The sequence below is a fragment of the Oikopleura dioica genome, chromosome XSR (assembly GCF_907165135.1).
Source record: "Oikopleura dioica chromosome XSR, OKI2018_I68_1.0, whole genome shotgun sequence".
NCBI classification, from domain to species: domain Eukaryota; kingdom Metazoa; phylum Chordata; class Appendicularia; order Copelata; family Oikopleuridae; genus Oikopleura; species Oikopleura dioica.
This window is the reverse complement of record NC_137294.1, coordinates 6,570,778-6,587,476: the sequence shown is the minus strand read 5'-3', so window position 1 is coordinate 6,587,476 and position 16,699 is coordinate 6,570,778. Positions and strand designations below refer to the sequence as shown.

Sequence of the window (16,699 nt, the reverse complement as noted above, 5' to 3'; positions counted from 1 at the left end):
AATCTGGAAGTTTGGGTATCCTTCGAAGCCGTCATATTTCAAGTAGATATTGTCTGACATTTTAGTTTTTTGATAGAGTGTGGGCTCAGTGCCCGATTAAATGTATAAGATCAACCGAAAGAGGGCGTAAAGTGATCAATAAGCAGACACCGAAAAAGTTCGGTTGCGCAGGTGATAACCACCAAGATCGGAACTGGTCATCCCGCTGATTGAGATAAATGATCCAATCTGATGCTAATAAGACAACCTTCTACTAGTAGATCTTTTCCGTCCGATATTTAAATTCATCTTGATTCCCTTAAGAGTCAGGTGTGCACTAGAAGAAAGAGATTCTCAATATTTCACCAACAGAAATCCCTTTTTGAAGTCTCAATTTTCATGCAGACTGCGCAATGCTGAAATTCTCGAAGGCGAAAGGAATATCCATCAGAAGGTGGAAACATTCCTTTTAGAAAGATATAACTTTATTTGAAGTATTTATTAGGTCATCGTTGTTTGTTAGGTATTTAAGAAAAGTTCGATATACAGCAGAAAATATATAATGTATGAACAGAAAAAATATAAGACAAAGGAAGAATGAAGAATTAAAGTTATAGCATATCAGTAAAAACACTTGCCAATAAATACTCAGATTTACGGACTCCTTGTTGGCTTCAAGGAGCGGATCATCTGTAATGTACTATTCTTCGCGTTGAACTTGCATAATCGAAAATAGGATCACCAACCTGTGGTGAGGTTATGTGACAAAATGAGCGGAAAGAGTTTCAGTAAAGAGGTCTTGTTTTCGAAAAGGAATAAACAGGAAAGCGAAGAAGAGTTTTGTCGGAACCAGAAGATCTTTGTACCTTGAGAAGAGAGTGAGATACTCAACACGGGGAAAGTCGTTATCTCGCCCAAAGAAAAATATAATACAGGAACAGATACAAGAGCTTGGAACTAGGATTGATAAAAGTAAAGATAAATTGACACGCGTCTGGTTACTTTCGGGAGAAAATAAATTGGCAATACCTACAAGAAAAATAAATACCCGTCAGCAAAAGGCATCATACAAATAACCAGGCGCTTGTGTGTGTTTCATGGCTACTTCAGTTTCATTCAGACATTCAGAGCTCGAGTTAGATCGGACTTAGAGGCTGCGTCTTCGCTGTGAATGTTTTTAAATAGCGATGCACGCGAAGAAGCGGATTCTCGTGCGCGATCGGCAGCGGGCTTGGAACGTTCACTTCCATGAATCTGAAAATGCGCCACCACCAGGCTCGGGTGAGCGGGACCCGAGTAGATGACCCAGTAGGACTCGTTACGTCAGGAATAGCGGCCATCGTGTGATACATCCAGAAATGGTTGGACACGATGTAATAAGCAATGATTATGTCGATCGTGTAGTGCTGAATTGGTAAATAGGAGGAACGAAAAGGGAATAAGTGATGGTACCTCATGAGCGACTAGAATGCAAAAAACGCCGATGATGGCGGCAATTTGAACGATGTAGTGGTAGACCCACCAGCGGCGCGGAGAATACTCCAAAATGAAGAGCGCCGAAGAAGTGATGATCGAAGTGTGACCAGAGTACATGTAATCACTGAATATTATATAAGAAAAGCTCAGACGGCTATAATAATGACTTACCCACACATATTCATGCCAGTCATGTCCATGCCGCTGTGCCGTGCCGTGCCGTGCCGCTCAGATTTCCATCCCTGCGCCAGAGAGTGTCTTCCATGCTCTTTGGAGAATCTGTTCGACCGAGCCGTCCGTCTTTGGCATGCAGTGGTTCGGCGGTAACTTGGGCACTGGAAGGATTGTGACGGAGATAGTCAGCACTCTGTACAGATAGACTAATAACATTTAGCAAAAATGCAGGAGAGCGAGCAAAACCTGTTCCGACGTGAAATAACCAGCGACGAAAGACGATCGAGAAGTGAACATGAGTGATAAAGTGGAGATGAGCTAAATCATTCGTAATTTTGTGAAAAAGAAGGTGTTTTTTACCTAGAACTGTGAGGCAGAGAATAATGATTTCTGTAAGTTTGAAACAGAGGTGATTCCCAAATTCAGTCTCGAAGGGCCACTTTGCGGTCAATTCCCATGCGATATCAGGAAGAGGAGCAGTGGTGTTTTGATCTAAACAAGTCAAAAAGCCGAAAAATGAACAGGGTTGAATACCTGGCACTTTGTCGTGGACGATTGCTTCCGTCACCGTCATCAGAAACAGACAGCATTGCAAGTAGATTAAAATGACAAATGTTTTCCACCATTCTGGGACGTATCTCTTTTGTGGCGATTTAAACTTTGACGTGGACTCCTTCTGCCGTCTTCTGGCACTGGATCTCTGTATCAGCATCGCTCGATCACTTTCGTCTTCTTCATGAAAAGAGTCTGAACAAAAAAATTGTGAGAATTGATTCGTCTCTCTCAATATCGTAATTTTTCTGAAGCTCGTAAAAATCGTTTTCTTCCTTTCGAGCAAGTTGGCTGCTCGCTCTCTTGACCACGCGCCGAGATCAAGAAAAAACGCTCTTCTCATTCATAACAATGCGCTTTAGCCATTTACGCCGAGGCTATTATTTCAACCAAATAAAAGAATACTTTTCAAGACTACTAGGCACTTCAATTGACAATTGATAGCCAAATCTAATTTTTTCAAAATTAAAGAACGCTTGAATGAGCTCAAATTAATAAGAATAATGTCGAAAGCAAATCTACCTCAACTTCTCATGTTCGCAGATTCCTGATTCATATAAAACACTTTTTATGGTGCAAAAGGCTCAAATCCAATCTTTTTTATCTGTTCGTTTCACTTTGTTTACCTTGATAGATCCCTTGTTTCTCGATTTATAAAAATTGAAAAGCGCGAGTTAATTCTACAGTAGAGTCGAAGAGAAACGCCTTCCAGATCGAGAAATACTCCAAATGTTATGCGGGGCCATAAAATCATGCTTTTTTGCAAATATTTGTGGCTCGAGTTGTGTTTCTTGGCAGCGTATTAATTCACACCTAATTCGGCTTTAGGATTTGATTGTTACCTGAATCGCTTTGGCGAGTTTCGGCTGTGGGGGCGGCGGTATTCTTCCGGCACTTGACCGAGGGCTCATCGTTCGAAGAAGACCCTTAAAAATCGCGGTGAGCTCGACTGGCAGTAATCAACTAACGCGTTGTGTACCTTGTTCTGTCGAGGTGCCAGACTCGATAATGATTTCTGTGTTTTCGTTTGTCATCGTCGTCGCGCTTCTGTCGAAAAAGCTGCTCGACAGAAATTGCAGCTGCTCTCTTTCCCCGTGCTTCATAAATTTGCTCGATTAACTATTTCCTCAATCGTAACCCAGTACATTTAGTACAATCCCAATTGAACGAATTTCAATTGAAAAAATGGAGAATTGCGATCGAGAATCGAGACAGTATTCAACCAGAAAGGTGCAATCAATATTCTCTCACTGCACAAATATTGATCATTGGAGAAAAACTCGGACTTTTGCTTTTGAAAAAAAAAGGAGAAATTGAGTATGAATCTATGAATGGGAAATCTATTAACGCTGAGTTTTGCTGTAGACGGAAAAATGCACTTATTGTTTGCATTCATATCTGATCAATCTGCAAATAAAGGCTTGTTGGGAAGAAAATATCGTATTTCCTACGAAGGACCGCAAATTATGAGAGAATTTCTTGACTGACTTTTCTTATTTTCAGAGTTTTTGAAACTATGGAAACTTAAACGTTAAATTGTGGATGAATTAAGCAAATAAACTAGCAATTGGAAAAAATAAACCTCTTTTAGATAAAATTTAAGCACGATCCTGCGGGTAATCTTGATTTGATTTCTCTAATTTCTCATCGTAAGAACGAAAAGAAATTCTCGCGCTGCTTCGAGCGCGCTGACGCTCATTGGTCAAACGCCAAATCCTCATTTTTTGCACTCAGAGTTAGAGCAGCTTTCCTGAAGAGTAAATTTGCGCGCTTATGACAGTATTTGAGATGATTGCTGGATGATCCATTCTTACTAATGATCTTGACTGTTATTTGTTGGTCGCGCGAATTCAAGAACATTCGTATTGGAGATAAAAACGGACCTGTGCGCCCATACCAGCCATTCTTATGCCCGTCCTTCGCCAGCCAGAGCTTCATTTCTAACAGAGATTCCTATTAAGAATGCGAATCGTCTTTGTCGATGACGAGCAGCCTGCTGGCAACAATCCGCCGACGATGCCGCGAAGAGGCGTCAATGTGCTGGCGCAACACAGTGATTCCGGCATAGAAGAAGGACCAGCCTACTCTTCTGCTCGATCTACGCCATTCCGAGCTGAGCGGAACGAGGAGAACTATCCACGACGGTATGACCAAAGAATATTTTCAACAATGACGCTAAATTTTAGAGATCGGAACAATAATAACCACCGCCCCGAATATGCTCATCGCGCCAAGTATGAAGGCGAAAGGAACGGACTCTCTATTACTTTTTCACAATTAAAAAGTCTTCTCTCTTTTTATATCACCTTTAGATAGCCTTTATAAAGATATGCTCACCGCGAGAAATACTTGCTGGAAGTTGATGAGTACTATCACGATCGGTGCTTCCCCGGACGCCAAGATCATTTTGACGAAGAGAAAGATCTCAATGATGTGGCAGAAATGGCTGATGAAAGTCCGATCGTTGGCTTTTACAACCAAGGAACCAACAGAACAGATTTTCTTGGGCTGAAGTATCGGCACTATTTCAGCTTTGATACTCAGGTATGCAGCAAAATCGTCAAAATCATGATGATATTATTTTTCAGAACGGACACGAATGTATTGGTAGCTGGATGACAGCAGATGGACATCTTTTCCTCAAAACGGACAAGAATGGCCTTGGCAAAAATGCACAACCCGGAGATGATCCTCCAGAAAACTTTGAGTATCGAAAGAAAGGACTCCAACCCGATCTTGTTGGAAATCCAAATTACACGCCTCTGAACTCGCGATACCCGAAGAGATTCAAGTCACGCAAACCCAATGAAGGAAACCGTGGCTTTAACCGTGGAACACGAGCGCCCAATGTCGGTGGCGCGCGGCGCGGAAATACTTACTTCTTCAAAGGATCCACCAGCGGCAAGCGCGGAAAACGATGGGGCTTTGGATATCGTCCCTATTAGGAAAGAGTTCTATCATCAGTTATAAAAAAAAGTAATAACGTACATCCCTAAACTCTGAGATACAGATGCCCTTCATAATGGATAGAGAATCAATTATTGCACCATTGCCAGCTGCAATAATTGATAATAAACCCTAACCCTCCCCAATAGAAATATTATTACCCGCAAAAAATTTAAGTGCCTAGTTTTTAGTATTCCAGATTCGCGAGTGGCGAATCTCTTCAAACCTATTCTTGCGCTTCAACTATCTCGTTGTTCACTTCACTACTTCGTTAACATCCCCCGCTTTTTCCTGACTGATCATATTTGCTTTTGCTTGAGCCTTTCGACATAATACTTATGAAGTAGAGACCTGATTTTGGAAAGCTCGAGTTTTTCCAATACTGTAATGCGAACACTTGTTCCTTTTCAAAATCATTTTGCTTCATGATATTTGCGAGGCTCCCTTTTGATGAATCCTGACTGCCCCTCTAGAAATGATGCAAGACCAATTGTTTGTCTATTAATAATAAACCTCACATTTAAAAGTTTCCTTTGTTTTTATTGGAAGTGCAGGCGTAGACGCAACTTACAGGAATAATTAAGAAAAAATGGCGAAGTCGAAATCGAAAGGAAAAAAGACCACTACAGGGTTCAACTCAGCAGCAAAGCCCAAAAAGTCGAACCCGTTCGAGGTCAAAGTGATCAAGACAAAAAATGACACGCTGAATACTAAGGTGCGAAGGTTTCAGAAGTCTGCGCCGAACCAGAGTAGATCCAAAGCAAAAAAGATGCGGGATGATACTCTCGGCAAAGAATTTAGAAATCGACTGAAGCGGAATAACTTCGTTGATGCTCGTCTCAGTGCCAAGTAAGCCCATACTGGCGATTCATTGTAGTCATGCGCGTTATTTACTTTAGACAAAATATGTCAGAAGAAGCATTGGAGGTGGAGAAATTCGCAAAAGAAGCAAAAGACGAGTGAAATCGGACTTATTCCACAGTGGTAATGATCTCGAGCAGGACGTTATGCTGACTCATCGGGGAAAAAGCATTACGGACATGGAGCGGATGGAGAGTCCGATCCAATCCGACGACGAAGATCCAGCCGACGCTGGAAACTTGACGGAACAGCAGACGGAAGCGCTATTTGGGGGCGGCGTATTCGACAAGAAAAGGGATCACAAAGAGATCATGCTCGACGTTATCGCAAAATCCAAAAAGCACAAGTTCGAAAGACAGCAGCAGAAAGAAGCGCAGCAAAACGACTTTGAGAAATTGGACTCAAGCTATTCGAGCATCCTCAAATTGACGAGTAAAATGACGCGGACGAACGATGATAAATACGAAGACAAGAAAGAGTTGGGAAAAGACTCATTCCAGCGGTTGATGAGGGAGATGACCTTCGAAGGAAAAATACAGCCTGGTCAAAGGGCGAAGTCGCAAGCGGAGGTTCTCGAAGCGGCGAATAAAGAACGATTGGAACGTATTACCGCGGCAAAGGCGCGAATGGAAGACGACGAAGAAGACACACTCATCGAGAATAACTTCGAAAGTGTAGAAACGATTCACCAGAAGACGGAAGAGCGGAAAGAAGTTGAGCCTATCGCGTATTCAATGGAGACGGGCGAGCTCATTAATCATAGAGAGGAACTCTCGGAAGCGCTCAGGAGAGGATTTGACTTTTAAAAAATTTAGGATTTCATAAAATATATATGATATATAATATATCCTCGCGAAAGAAACATTCGAAAGACGGAATCAGATGAAGAAATGGACGAAGAAGACGACGAGGAGGAATTTGAAGAAAGTGGGGAAGAAAGCGGCGACGAAAATATGGATGAGGAAGATGATGAACAAGAAGAAGAGAGTGAGAATGAAGAACAAGCGGAGCAGACTAAAGTAAATATTGACGAAATCGCCGAAGAAAAGGAGGAATCGGAGAAGGAGAAACTACCGACCCTTCTTGACGCGATTGACAAGTCAACGGAAATGCTCTCCTCAGACAAAAATTTCCGGAAGAATTTAATGACGTACAACAACGCGGGACGCATCAAACTTCTGAAACAGCTAGCAGCATCGACGATATCTGGAAATGAAGCTGAACGACAGGCTCGTTTGTTGTCGCTTTTCCAATACACTGTGCTTAGAATAATGAAGAAGGAAGTGTTTGACGAAAATGGAGAATCTGTGATGCCCATTTTATTTGATATTTCCGAGAAGTGCAAGGCCTGCGGTGGAAGCGTACTCCAGATTGTCCGAGAATTTGCCGATAAGCCTGTCTCGATTGAGTTTGTCCGTCTCCTCCGGCTAGCTTTCACTCTCTACAGTGTTTCCGACTTTTCCCACCCCATAACCCTCCCTCTTCAAATGGTCGCGATAAGAATGCTGAGCAAAATCAGAGCAAGGAAATGGTCTATTAATTTAAGGTCTAAATTAATGAAGTCGAACTATTCTAAACCATGAACAAGAAACATCAATGATATTGCCCTTGGATTATATCTTTGCGGATTGCTTTTGAAATCAATTAGGCTGAGTAACCGTTTCATTCCGGAAGTGGTGATCTATCTCGAGTCTGTTTTGAATCTGACGCTGTTCTCTGACGAGAGAAGCAAGCGTATCCTCCCCAGCTTTCGTTTGTCTAACTTGAAATTTTCCATCGCAGAGGGTAAAAGACTAGTCCATGTAGATCGAGTTAAATCGAATGTCTTCAGAAGACGAATCGAAAGTTCTTGATGTTTCGACTCCGACACACACTTCAATCATAAAAACTGCCGTCAGATTAGTAACAAGGGCTGCTTCTATTCGAAAGGTTGTCTCCAGCCAGGAGATCTTCAGCCCATTTAAACAACTCGTGGAGGAATTGCCTTTGGACGACGAAGAAAAGGTTCGTCGAATAATTGACATGCTAAGAAAGAAGCATATTTTAGAACGAAGTCAACGAGGCAATCGAAAATGCCTGCAAGACTACAAAAACTTATTTATGTAAAAAGAAGAAAGTAACCGGTAAATACTGGTATATCTCGCTGATAATTGACCTGTCTGAATTTTAGGAATAAAAATGTACGATCCAAAGATCGACTTTGACGGAGATGCTCGCGCGTCTGTCTCACGAAAGGCGAAATCTGTGAAGAGACTGGCAGATCAGCTAAAGAGTATGTTTATTGGGTTGAAAGCGCGCTAACACCCTTTTCAGAGGAAAAGAAATCGACACTGAAGAAATTGAAAGACGACAGCAGATACCTTGCGGAGCAAAAGCTTCGAAAGCAGAAGGCCCTCGACGATCAAAGAAAGCGAAAGACAAAGGCATTATTGGGTTCCCTGGCGAATCAAGAAGGAGAAACGAAAGCCTTTTCAAAGAAAAAATTCAATCTTTTCCCGAAACTGTAACCACGCTACTGTACATTTCGGTTTTAACATCCTGTGTTAATTTTTGATCTCAATTTAGATATCGTAGCGGATTTTTATGAAAGAGGATCTAAATGGTTGACATATTGGGCTTGTTTGGGACAAACACAGACAGCTCGCCGAAGCCTGGCGATGAGCACTGTGAGCTTGGAGAAGTAACCAGCGTTTTTTTAACGTGGACTGACTAATTTTTAGAACGTTTCCTCTTTGCCTCCCGAAGAATACTACGGCCCCGTCGAATACAAACGCCAGTTAACATCAGTAAAGCCCGAAAGACTGACTCATTTGGCAACGCAAATGCAATTTCGGCTTACTGAAGGCAATGGCGAATGCAGGAATGATACTGAACCTTGCTGAAGCTGTAGCTTTCTACCAGGTCAACATCTAAAATGAGATACATTATTGGTGTAAACGATGACGGCTCTTTCTTCGGCTTGGGAAAGAATCAACTTAACGAGACCTTAAAGGAGCGGTATCACCTTTTCGATAAATAACCGTCTCTTCATTGTATTTCTTGTAAAACTATTTGATATCGTCGCTCAGACTCTCAATTCTATGGCTAAGCAGCTTTCAGCAGAAACTACTGTCATCCGAAAGCGTGAAATTTCAAAAGACAAGTTTGTGATGGAACTTCTAGTTCGACAAACGAATGAAGACTCGACGAACATGGACCAGGTGCTTATTTTTGTTTCTATAATGTCTAACAACTCAAAAGCGAATTGCTGTTCTAGGGAACGTAGACGCTGGCAAGAGTACTTTGGTTGGCGTTCTCGTAAACGACGAGCTTGACAACGGACGTGGCCGTAGCCGGCTTCAGGTTTGCTCTCTTAAAAAACTGAAGCATTAGATTATCTTTCAAGATGTTCCGGCATCCACATGAGATGGAAAGTGGGCGGACTAGTTCCATATCCATTGACTTGCTAATGTTTGACCAAAACGGAAACATCACCGAAGATCAGTCATCTGCAGCTAAAAACTTCGAAATATGGGACCTGGCGGGCGACTCGAAATATATGAAGACGACGCTTTACGGGCTAACCTCTAGTAAGCCCGGCTACGTGATTCTCATAGTTTCCGCCAACAAAGGCATCCAGGTAAGTTTTCTATCAATCAGAAACATTTATGTCGACAATAACGTTTTGTTCCTTGTCTCGTTCCATTGTTTGCCTGCGCGGACTTATTGATGGAAACTGCGCCTCTCGTTTCTGTTTGCTTTTGGAACTTAGAGACTGCTCCAGAATCCGTTGAAATATAATCATAGTCATTCAGGGAACAACAGCTGAGCAACTTTACGCAGCTTACGCCCTTGCCTTACCGGTGATAGTTGTTGTCACAAAAATCGACCTTGTGGCACCTGAAGGGGTTTCAGGTAGTGACTTTATAGGCACAGTTTAAAATTAACGCATTTAATTTTCAGCACAAATCTCAAAAATCGAAGAATTTTTATCCGAGCTACCATTCAATTATGTGCCCGTTCTCGCCGACTCCACCTCAAAATCGTCAAATTTGGCGAACGCTATCTCTGAAAACACAAAACTAGTGCCCATTTTCACTACCTCGTCTGTCACTGGTGCAGGCCTCGAGGTTCTTCAACTGCTTGAATAACACCTTTTCATTTTTTAGCTTCTTCGAAAATTCATCTACCTCCTTCCAACTAGAGCAGAAGACTATCAATGCGGCAAAGATTGCGAATTCCTCGTGTCGCGTTACTACCAGCACGAAGACTTCCACAATAATGAAACTGATTACTTCGTTGTTGAAGGGCGACTTCAATCGGGAATCATTTTGAAAGGCGACGAACTTAAGATCGGTCCAGATGATCGAGGTCGTTTCCATTCTTGCTCTGTGCTCTCGATCAAACAAAACAATGTGACGAAGCAACGGCTTGGTGCTGGACACCTCGCCACTGTTAAACTGCGTTGCAAAGAAAAACTCGTTCTCCGCAAGGGCCTACATCTTGTTCATAATGTGCCCGAAGTTTCTCTTCACTTCGTCGCAGAGTGCGCCATCTTCTCAATCTCAAAGAAACCGAAGCTTCGGAACATTCGAGTCGGTCAACTGATGACCGCGCACGTCGGCAACGTGCGCCAAACTGTCCGAGTAGAAGCCATTTTCATAAACGACGAGCGCATTCCTGAAGTCTGTCCTAGCGAGAGCCAGTCTCCGGGAAGGGTCCACTCTTAGATTAGTCGCATCTAGTTTTTGGTTTCTAGGAATTTTATTTGCGCTATTTTTTTGCCCGAAAATGTGGACTCGATGAAAGAAAATAAACTTCGCCTTTATCAAATGCCCAGAAGTCATCCGAAGCGAGCAGAGAGCAGTTTTCCGCGACGACGAAATAAGAATATCTGGACGTATTCATCAAACTTATCCTATCAAGTCGTTTACTCCAGCTCTGAGTCGCTTAAAAACCTATACGATATAATCTCTACTGTTTTCAAGCCCTATCGCTTCTTTGGTTGCATTCGTATGAAAGTTGATTAGGAGTGTTTTGATTCTGGTGTGTGTGTATTTTGAGCTATTCAAAGAGGTCAAAAACTGCCAATTTGAAGGGTTACATTTTTAACTTTGTAGTGGGTTATTTCTTCCTTTTTCGTACCTACCAGTTCCTTATGACTTCAAATATGTTCCAATTCAATTCTAAATAAACTCATTGAAAATGCAAACACCCTTCTCCGAACTCGTTCCGGAACTTCACCAGCGTTGACTCTTTTGACACTAATCATTTTCTTCGAAAGTTGATTTTCGCGAATCATGATTTTCTAGAACAAATGTTGATGCTTAAATTGTTCCTTAATGGTGATCAGTTAGTAGGGATTTTTATATTAAGACAGTTTATGGCGCAGACCAAAATGATTACGCCACAAAGTTCTCTGTTGAAATATGACTCGCCCATCCTCATCTCCAAAACCACCGATATCAACTTAGACGAGCTCCTCAAGGTAATTCACTGGAAAATATTAAAGGGTCCATCTGTAACTTGCTTTCTTTCCGATTCTCTTGAAATTCCGAACTCTGGGCCCTATTACTTTATTACCGCCAAGTTATTATTGCAGCTTTTCTTAACGCAAAGTCTGAGCATTGAAATTATTGTGATATAAGTATATCTTGATGGTTTAGCCTCTCCCACCAAAGCATGACCAGCGCGCCAAGCCCGTTCCCTTGAAGAATCTGCAGCCATGGGGCCGTGTCGACCCCATCGATCAGCAAAAACCAGAGGATATTCTTCCTAAGATCTTGCCACCTGTTGTTTTTGAGAAAGACGGGCAAAAGTGGCTCCAGAAGGTCTCTTCAACGCCTGCTACCAGACTCGACGTTCAGCGACTTGCAGAAGTAAGACTTTCATATTTGATCAGCAGCTAATATTTTCAAGCAATTGGACAGAAAACTTGAGCTTCGAGAGGCCCGAGAAACTGGAATCTGCCCAATTCGCCGAGAACTCTATAAACAAGCATTTGACGAGATTATCAGACAGGTAATTATCGATCTCCTTTCATTTTCAGTTATTTGTTCAGGTAACAATCAACTGTGCCGAGCGAGGTCTTCTTCTTCTTCGAGTTCGGGACGAAATCAACATGACTCTCCAAGCATATCAAACCATTTACGAATCATCCATCGGTTTTGGCTGCAGAAAGGTGACAGAAACTCATTCAGTTCTGAATGTCTAACGCCTATTTCAGGCTCTTTACGCGAAAAAGAGCGAGATCGAGACGAGCAACTTGGTGAGCAGTTTGCAGGGCGAGCTTGCGCAACTCGAGAAAGAATCCGCCGATCTTAAAGGTATTTTCAATCACCTACGCATTTTCAGGAATCTTTTCGTAGCTAAAATCGAGGCTGTCCAGCGGAAGGAGGAGGCCGAGCGAGAGGCACTCAAGAAAAAACAAGCGGAGGAAGTCCAGTTCCTTAAGGTAATATTCTGATACAAATATGTGATATTAACACGTCGCTAGCGAAACAACCAACAGCTGAAGCAGAAACTCGAAGGAATTGTCCAGGCAAAGAAGTAATGATTTCACCGACTGTGCACTGTTTCTATAATTCCCTGCAAATGCCCGTATAGAGAGTTTACTTTTGATATCATTTCAATATATATTTTTATAATTTACTTACCCGAATTGTTGTTTTTGTAATTTTTGATGATAACTAAGAAGAGAGGCATAGATATGAGCGGCGAGCCGCCTGCAAAGCGCGCTAAAAATGACGACTTCCCCACTGTCGTTGCATTTGACAACTTAGTGAGGATTTGTGAGGAAATTAAGGGCATAGATGCACAAGCAAGGTAGGTTTTTGAAGCAGCTGCATTTCTAGGGCACATTTTAAGTGAAAAAATAGTCGAAATCGATTCAAAATACAACAAACTACGGCAGCCCCTTTATGCCCAGCGCACAGAAGCCATCCGAGAGTATGATCAAGAGACTGGCATGAGTTTCTGGCCAGACACCATGGTCAACCATCCCAGACTATTTTCATATTTTACTCACAAAAGTATGGCAATGGTTAGATCACTTGTTACCTGAACTTCAGCCGAAAAGGTGCTTTCCTATTTGTCTGAAATCGAAATTATGGAGGAAATGGACCAAACTAAAGGGTTCACAATAAAACTTTTGTGGGAAGACAATCCATACTTCGAAGAAAAAGTGATGGAAAAGAGAACACTTTGGGATAAAGAACGGAATAAACTTCGGAATTATCCTGTCACGATCACCTGGAAGCCGGTAAGTTGTTTTTATGAATAAATTCTTTAGTAATAACGCTTTGAAGGGGATGAATATTCTGAAAAGAAAAGACAAAAATGTATCTCCTGAAATCGAAGATGAAGGTGAATATGACGATTACTTCTTCGGCTGGCTCACGTAAGAGATATAAAACTGAATATTAAGAATTATTTCGAACTAGTACTTATACAGAGGAAGAAAACGACGAGATAGCTGGTATTCTCAGAGACGAAATCTGGAGTAACCCAGTTAATGTAGGAGCACCAATACGATTAAAAGCTAACGTTGCTTCAGTATTTTGTCTTCGACTTGAAAAAAACGCTCAAGCAAAATTATAGCCAGCACGATTTGAGTCCGAATAGCGAGTCCGACTACGAGCTCGACGAAAGTGAGGTCGGGGAAGAGTTGACAGCAAAAAATCTTGAATTAAACGATCGCCCCAACCGTGATACTCTTCCGAAATTAACAGATAACAACGGAGAGAGCGAAAAACCAGCAAAAAAAGCAAAAAAGTTCTGAATATCATTCAAATCTGAATTAGAAATCTTTTCATGAAGTTCAAATTTATCTGACGAAAGCCAATGTAAAATCAGTTACACTGCCAATTCCACTGTACTGAATAAACTAAGTCCAAATAGTAAGAATCGTACGAATTTCTTATGCGATGAACGAAAATTCCTTCTTGTTTTAGTTTGAATTTTATTCAGTTATTTATTATACAGTTACAAATTTATCAGCTTTTTGCGAAATTTGTTCGTTAAATGTACAGCTCAATATTGAAGAGATTCATTGCTCAGAAGTTTTACTGCGAAGTGGTTCTTGAGAGACCGTCTTTTTATTGCTCTCATCGACGAGCTCGTTGACAAAAGTGACTACGTTAGGCACAGTGCCCACAGGCGAGTGTTCTTTTGGTCTTCGCCATTCCTCAACCTTCTGTTTTACTTTTCGAATTGCCAACAAGACTGCTCCTATCACCAGCAGTACGATTATTCCACCGATGGCGATACCCAAACCTCCTTTCGTTATTTCGGATGCTTCAGTTGAAGTAGCGGCAACTATTTTTAGTTCAATACATGCCCTGAATTTTAAGAGAATCAAATTAGAAAGTGGTTATTCATCTTCATTTTTATAATTTTTTGAACCGATCCTTTCGCGTTGCCGCCCGGAAGCGGGGTTGTTGTATGATAATCCGCATAGTTGATGTATTGGTTGGTATTTAGCTGCGGGTAAAAAGCACCGTTGTTATGGTTTTTGGGAATGAAGTGAACACTCCCCGGTGGTTGATTTGGCTGTTGATTCGGATGAATTTGATTAGTAGAGGGGACGATTGCGGCACGATTCCAGGTTCCCGAGTTTTGATTGACTAGCGGTTTTCGTGAAGCGACGTTGTTACTGCTAGCCATGACCGGAGGTAACGTTGGGGCGGGAGCTAGCGTAAAACCTCCGATCGGTCCTATTCGGTCTCACAAAAAATACAAGACGAAAGATATATTTGAAAAAATAATGCAGCGAGATTTATGAGACGTTCCTGCCGGTGTAGTTTTTGCCTTTACGGATTGCTGATTTGGTTGACGGATAATGGGGCGTCCTTTGGCTTTTACAGTTTGGTAGATTATTTGGACTCTTGATCCTCGCTTGCCGAATCCAGCAGTATTGACCTTCGAGTTCCAAGTTAATATTCTTTGAAAGGGTCGTGTTTGTACCTGAATCTCAACATCGATTTCGTCAGAGTTGGTGTAATATGATTCCTCTTGTTTTTTGCCGCAATAAATTGTCTTTACGTTCCCTTTGTCGGTAATTTGCACGTGATTCGCCGTTCCCCATGATTTGACTTTTGGGTTGAGCCCGTTGCACTCGAAGTCGATTGAGTTGAAAATGAGCTTTATTAGAGGACCTTCGCCCCTAGCAAATTGTTATTCACAAGAAACGACAAGTTCTATTCTTTACCTCTGAATTGTCCACTTGCATTTGAATACACCCAGAGTTCTTGAGGGATAGCTAGGGGTAGCCATGTATCTCATTTTCCCCTAAAACAGAAATAACAGTCCCGGTATTGGGCAGTGAAATTTTACTTGTGGAGTGGGAGCTGTATCTCCGTTGAATGCCAACCCTTGTTTGCATTCTAGCATCGGATTGTACCATTGGTCTTCGGAATTTTGCTGCGTGTGATGAGACTTAAAGGTTGATAGATAAACCTGTCGATTGAACATAATTGTTTTCATTAGATGTAAATGTTTGTGGCTAAACCGCGCGGTTTTGTATGAGCCCAGCTTAAATATTTCCACGTGTTTGGTGGGCAAACGTGTGCCGACCTTCTTCTAAACAACCGCTGCCATTTATTGCTCAGACTGCTTCAGAGGAAATAACTTATTGAATATCAACGGGAATACTTTCGTTAATATTATTAGCAAGTTTTAGTCCCACGAAATGTGCCAAGTTATGGTGTTCAGTCGAAATATCTTTCTCATGGATGATTATTGATTGAAACTCTCGGAACAAGTAGCAACTTTAGTTCTTCGAACTATTATTCGGACCAAAATAATTCTCAAAAAGTGAATATCAAATTCTTAACCATGTTGGCATAGTGGCCAAAAATATTCGACCACCACCCCCTTAAAACATGTAAACGAATATACTCGAACGAGTATACTGTATACGGTAAAAAGAAGATCAATTATTTAATCAAAAATTAATTTTATCTTTCAGGATTAGAATTCAAAAAATAAATCTCGAGCTTTTAAGTACATACTTGTGGGTCAATGCCTTGTGATCTTAAATGCTCTTCCCAGTTTGTGATTCCTTGCGAGTTGACATGTCTTTCCCAAGCTTCTGTCGGCTTCGGAGTGGCAGGAGTCTCTACTTCTGTCCATTTGAATGTAACTGGTGCTTGAACACCTATAGAGTCAAAGCTGGCAACTGCAGATCCAAGCAAGAAGGTGTAAATGCATTTTAACTGTATTCTTAAACTGCTATTCTTCATTGACGATTCTCTATTCTATCCTCTACTACTGCGGTTATTCTCTTTAAAAAAGGGATCACAAAAAATGTTTCATATTCATTTTTTTCTTTGACCTTACTTATTTTTGCGCCGCGCGTTAAGGGTTCGAGCGCTCGCTGGACATGGAGCCTTCTTACTCGTCCAGCGCACCTTCAGTTCTCATCAGTCTCCCGCAGCGTTCCAAAAGTTGCCCGCGGCGAAAACGCGTAAATACTCTTACGCTTAGAAGAAACGACAACGTGAAGATCTAACTAATCTCATCGGGCCTGCCTTATCGATAGGAACAGGAATGTTTCTTTGCCAAACTGAGCCGCTCCAGAATTTCTCCATCATCCTTACTTCTCGATTTCACAGATTCTTTCAAACAGGAAAATCCCTAGTTCAAATGATCTGATCGACACAAAAGAGAGTCTGGCAACAAAAGTTTGGAAGGCACTTTATGTCTACAATTTATTTTGGTACAGTTTTAGCAT

At 41.6% G+C, this 16,699-nt stretch overlaps 6 protein-coding genes across 8 annotated transcripts; 4 read left to right on the top strand and 2 right to left on the bottom strand.

The window, feature by feature from the left end:
- Positions 1 to 465: 465 nt before the first annotated feature.
- LOC145708314 (phosphatidylcholine:ceramide cholinephosphotransferase 1-like) lies at positions 466 to 3,883 on the bottom strand. Of its 2 annotated transcripts, XM_081785974.1 has the most exons (10): positions 3,788 to 3,883; positions 3,161 to 3,263; positions 3,024 to 3,107; positions 2,164 to 2,376; positions 1,990 to 2,121; positions 1,876 to 1,947; positions 1,707 to 1,835; positions 1,627 to 1,666; positions 1,432 to 1,579; positions 466 to 1,385 (listed from the first exon to the last, which is right to left on the bottom strand). In XM_081785974.1, the coding sequence occupies exons 2-10, from the start codon at positions 3,213 to 3,215 to the stop codon at positions 1,116 to 1,118; spliced, it is 1,143 nt and encodes a 380-aa protein (XP_081642100.1). In that variant the 5' UTR covers positions 3,216 to 3,263; positions 3,788 to 3,883; the 3' UTR covers positions 466 to 1,115. The 2 variants fall into 2 exon arrangements, with proteins under 2 accessions (XP_081642100.1, XP_081642099.1); XM_081785973.1 differs by lacking the exon at positions 3,788 to 3,883 and having other exon boundaries at positions 3,161 to 3,556.
- A 260-nt stretch (positions 3,884 to 4,143) lies between these two features.
- LOC145710236 (uncharacterized) lies at positions 4,144 to 5,634 on the top strand. The gene is made up of 4 exons (XM_081787954.1): positions 4,144 to 4,325; positions 4,368 to 4,430; positions 4,509 to 4,725; positions 4,770 to 5,634. Exons 1-4 carry the CDS (start codon positions 4,144 to 4,146, stop codon positions 5,124 to 5,126), a joined length of 819 nt encoding a protein of 272 aa, XP_081644080.1. The 3' UTR covers positions 5,127 to 5,634.
- Positions 5,635 to 5,675: 41 nt separating this feature from the next.
- Positions 5,676 to 8,522, top strand: LOC145709023 (nucleolar protein 14-like). Its single transcript, XM_081786710.1, is given in 9 exon segments — positions 5,676 to 5,976; positions 6,027 to 6,085; positions 6,088 to 6,775; positions 6,848 to 7,513; positions 7,577 to 7,773; positions 7,820 to 7,992; positions 8,036 to 8,111; positions 8,159 to 8,260; positions 8,302 to 8,522. Coding segments are annotated over 9 exon segments (2,415 nt in total). The 5' UTR covers positions 5,676 to 5,716; the 3' UTR covers positions 8,496 to 8,522.
- A 29-nt stretch (positions 8,523 to 8,551) lies between these two features.
- Positions 8,552 to 12,618, top strand: LOC145710234 (axonemal dynein light intermediate polypeptide 1-like). Of its 2 annotated transcripts, XR_014135022.1 has the most exons (10): positions 8,552 to 8,668; positions 8,709 to 8,848; positions 8,908 to 8,980; positions 9,057 to 9,188; positions 9,229 to 9,330; positions 9,374 to 9,607; positions 9,783 to 9,882; positions 9,931 to 10,097; positions 10,137 to 11,455; positions 11,634 to 11,676. XR_014135022.1 is itself a non-coding variant. In XM_081787952.1 (7 exons), exons 1-7 carry the CDS (start codon positions 11,285 to 11,287, stop codon positions 12,518 to 12,520), a joined length of 849 nt encoding a protein of 282 aa, XP_081644078.1. In that variant the 5' UTR covers positions 11,245 to 11,284; the 3' UTR covers positions 12,521 to 12,618. The 2 variants fall into 2 exon arrangements, 1 of the variants encoding a protein (XP_081644078.1); XM_081787952.1 differs by lacking the exons at positions 8,552 to 8,668; positions 8,709 to 8,848; positions 8,908 to 8,980; ... (3 more) ...; positions 9,783 to 9,882; positions 9,931 to 10,097 and adding exons at positions 11,887 to 11,988; positions 12,029 to 12,148; positions 12,194 to 12,293; positions 12,336 to 12,421; positions 12,464 to 12,618 and having other exon boundaries at positions 11,245 to 11,455; positions 11,634 to 11,846.
- Positions 12,619 to 12,649: 31 nt separating this feature from the next.
- LOC145710235 (uncharacterized) lies at positions 12,650 to 13,872 on the top strand. The gene is made up of 6 exons (XM_081787953.1): positions 12,650 to 12,792; positions 12,835 to 12,998; positions 13,038 to 13,228; positions 13,275 to 13,366; positions 13,410 to 13,482; positions 13,523 to 13,872. The coding sequence occupies exons 1-6, from the start codon at positions 12,650 to 12,652 to the stop codon at positions 13,745 to 13,747; spliced, it is 888 nt and encodes a 295-aa protein (XP_081644079.1). The 3' UTR covers positions 13,748 to 13,872.
- Positions 13,873 to 14,294: 422 nt separating this feature from the next.
- Positions 14,295 to 16,354, bottom strand: LOC145709021 (uncharacterized). The gene is made up of 7 exons (XM_081786709.1): positions 15,978 to 16,354; positions 15,301 to 15,402; positions 15,176 to 15,255; positions 14,932 to 15,130; positions 14,739 to 14,886; positions 14,371 to 14,681; positions 14,295 to 14,306 (listed from the first exon to the last, which is right to left on the bottom strand). The coding sequence occupies exons 1-7, from the start codon at positions 16,206 to 16,208 to the stop codon at positions 14,295 to 14,297; spliced, it is 1,083 nt and encodes a 360-aa protein (XP_081642835.1). The 5' UTR covers positions 16,209 to 16,354.
- Positions 16,355 to 16,699: the final 345 nt, after the last annotated feature.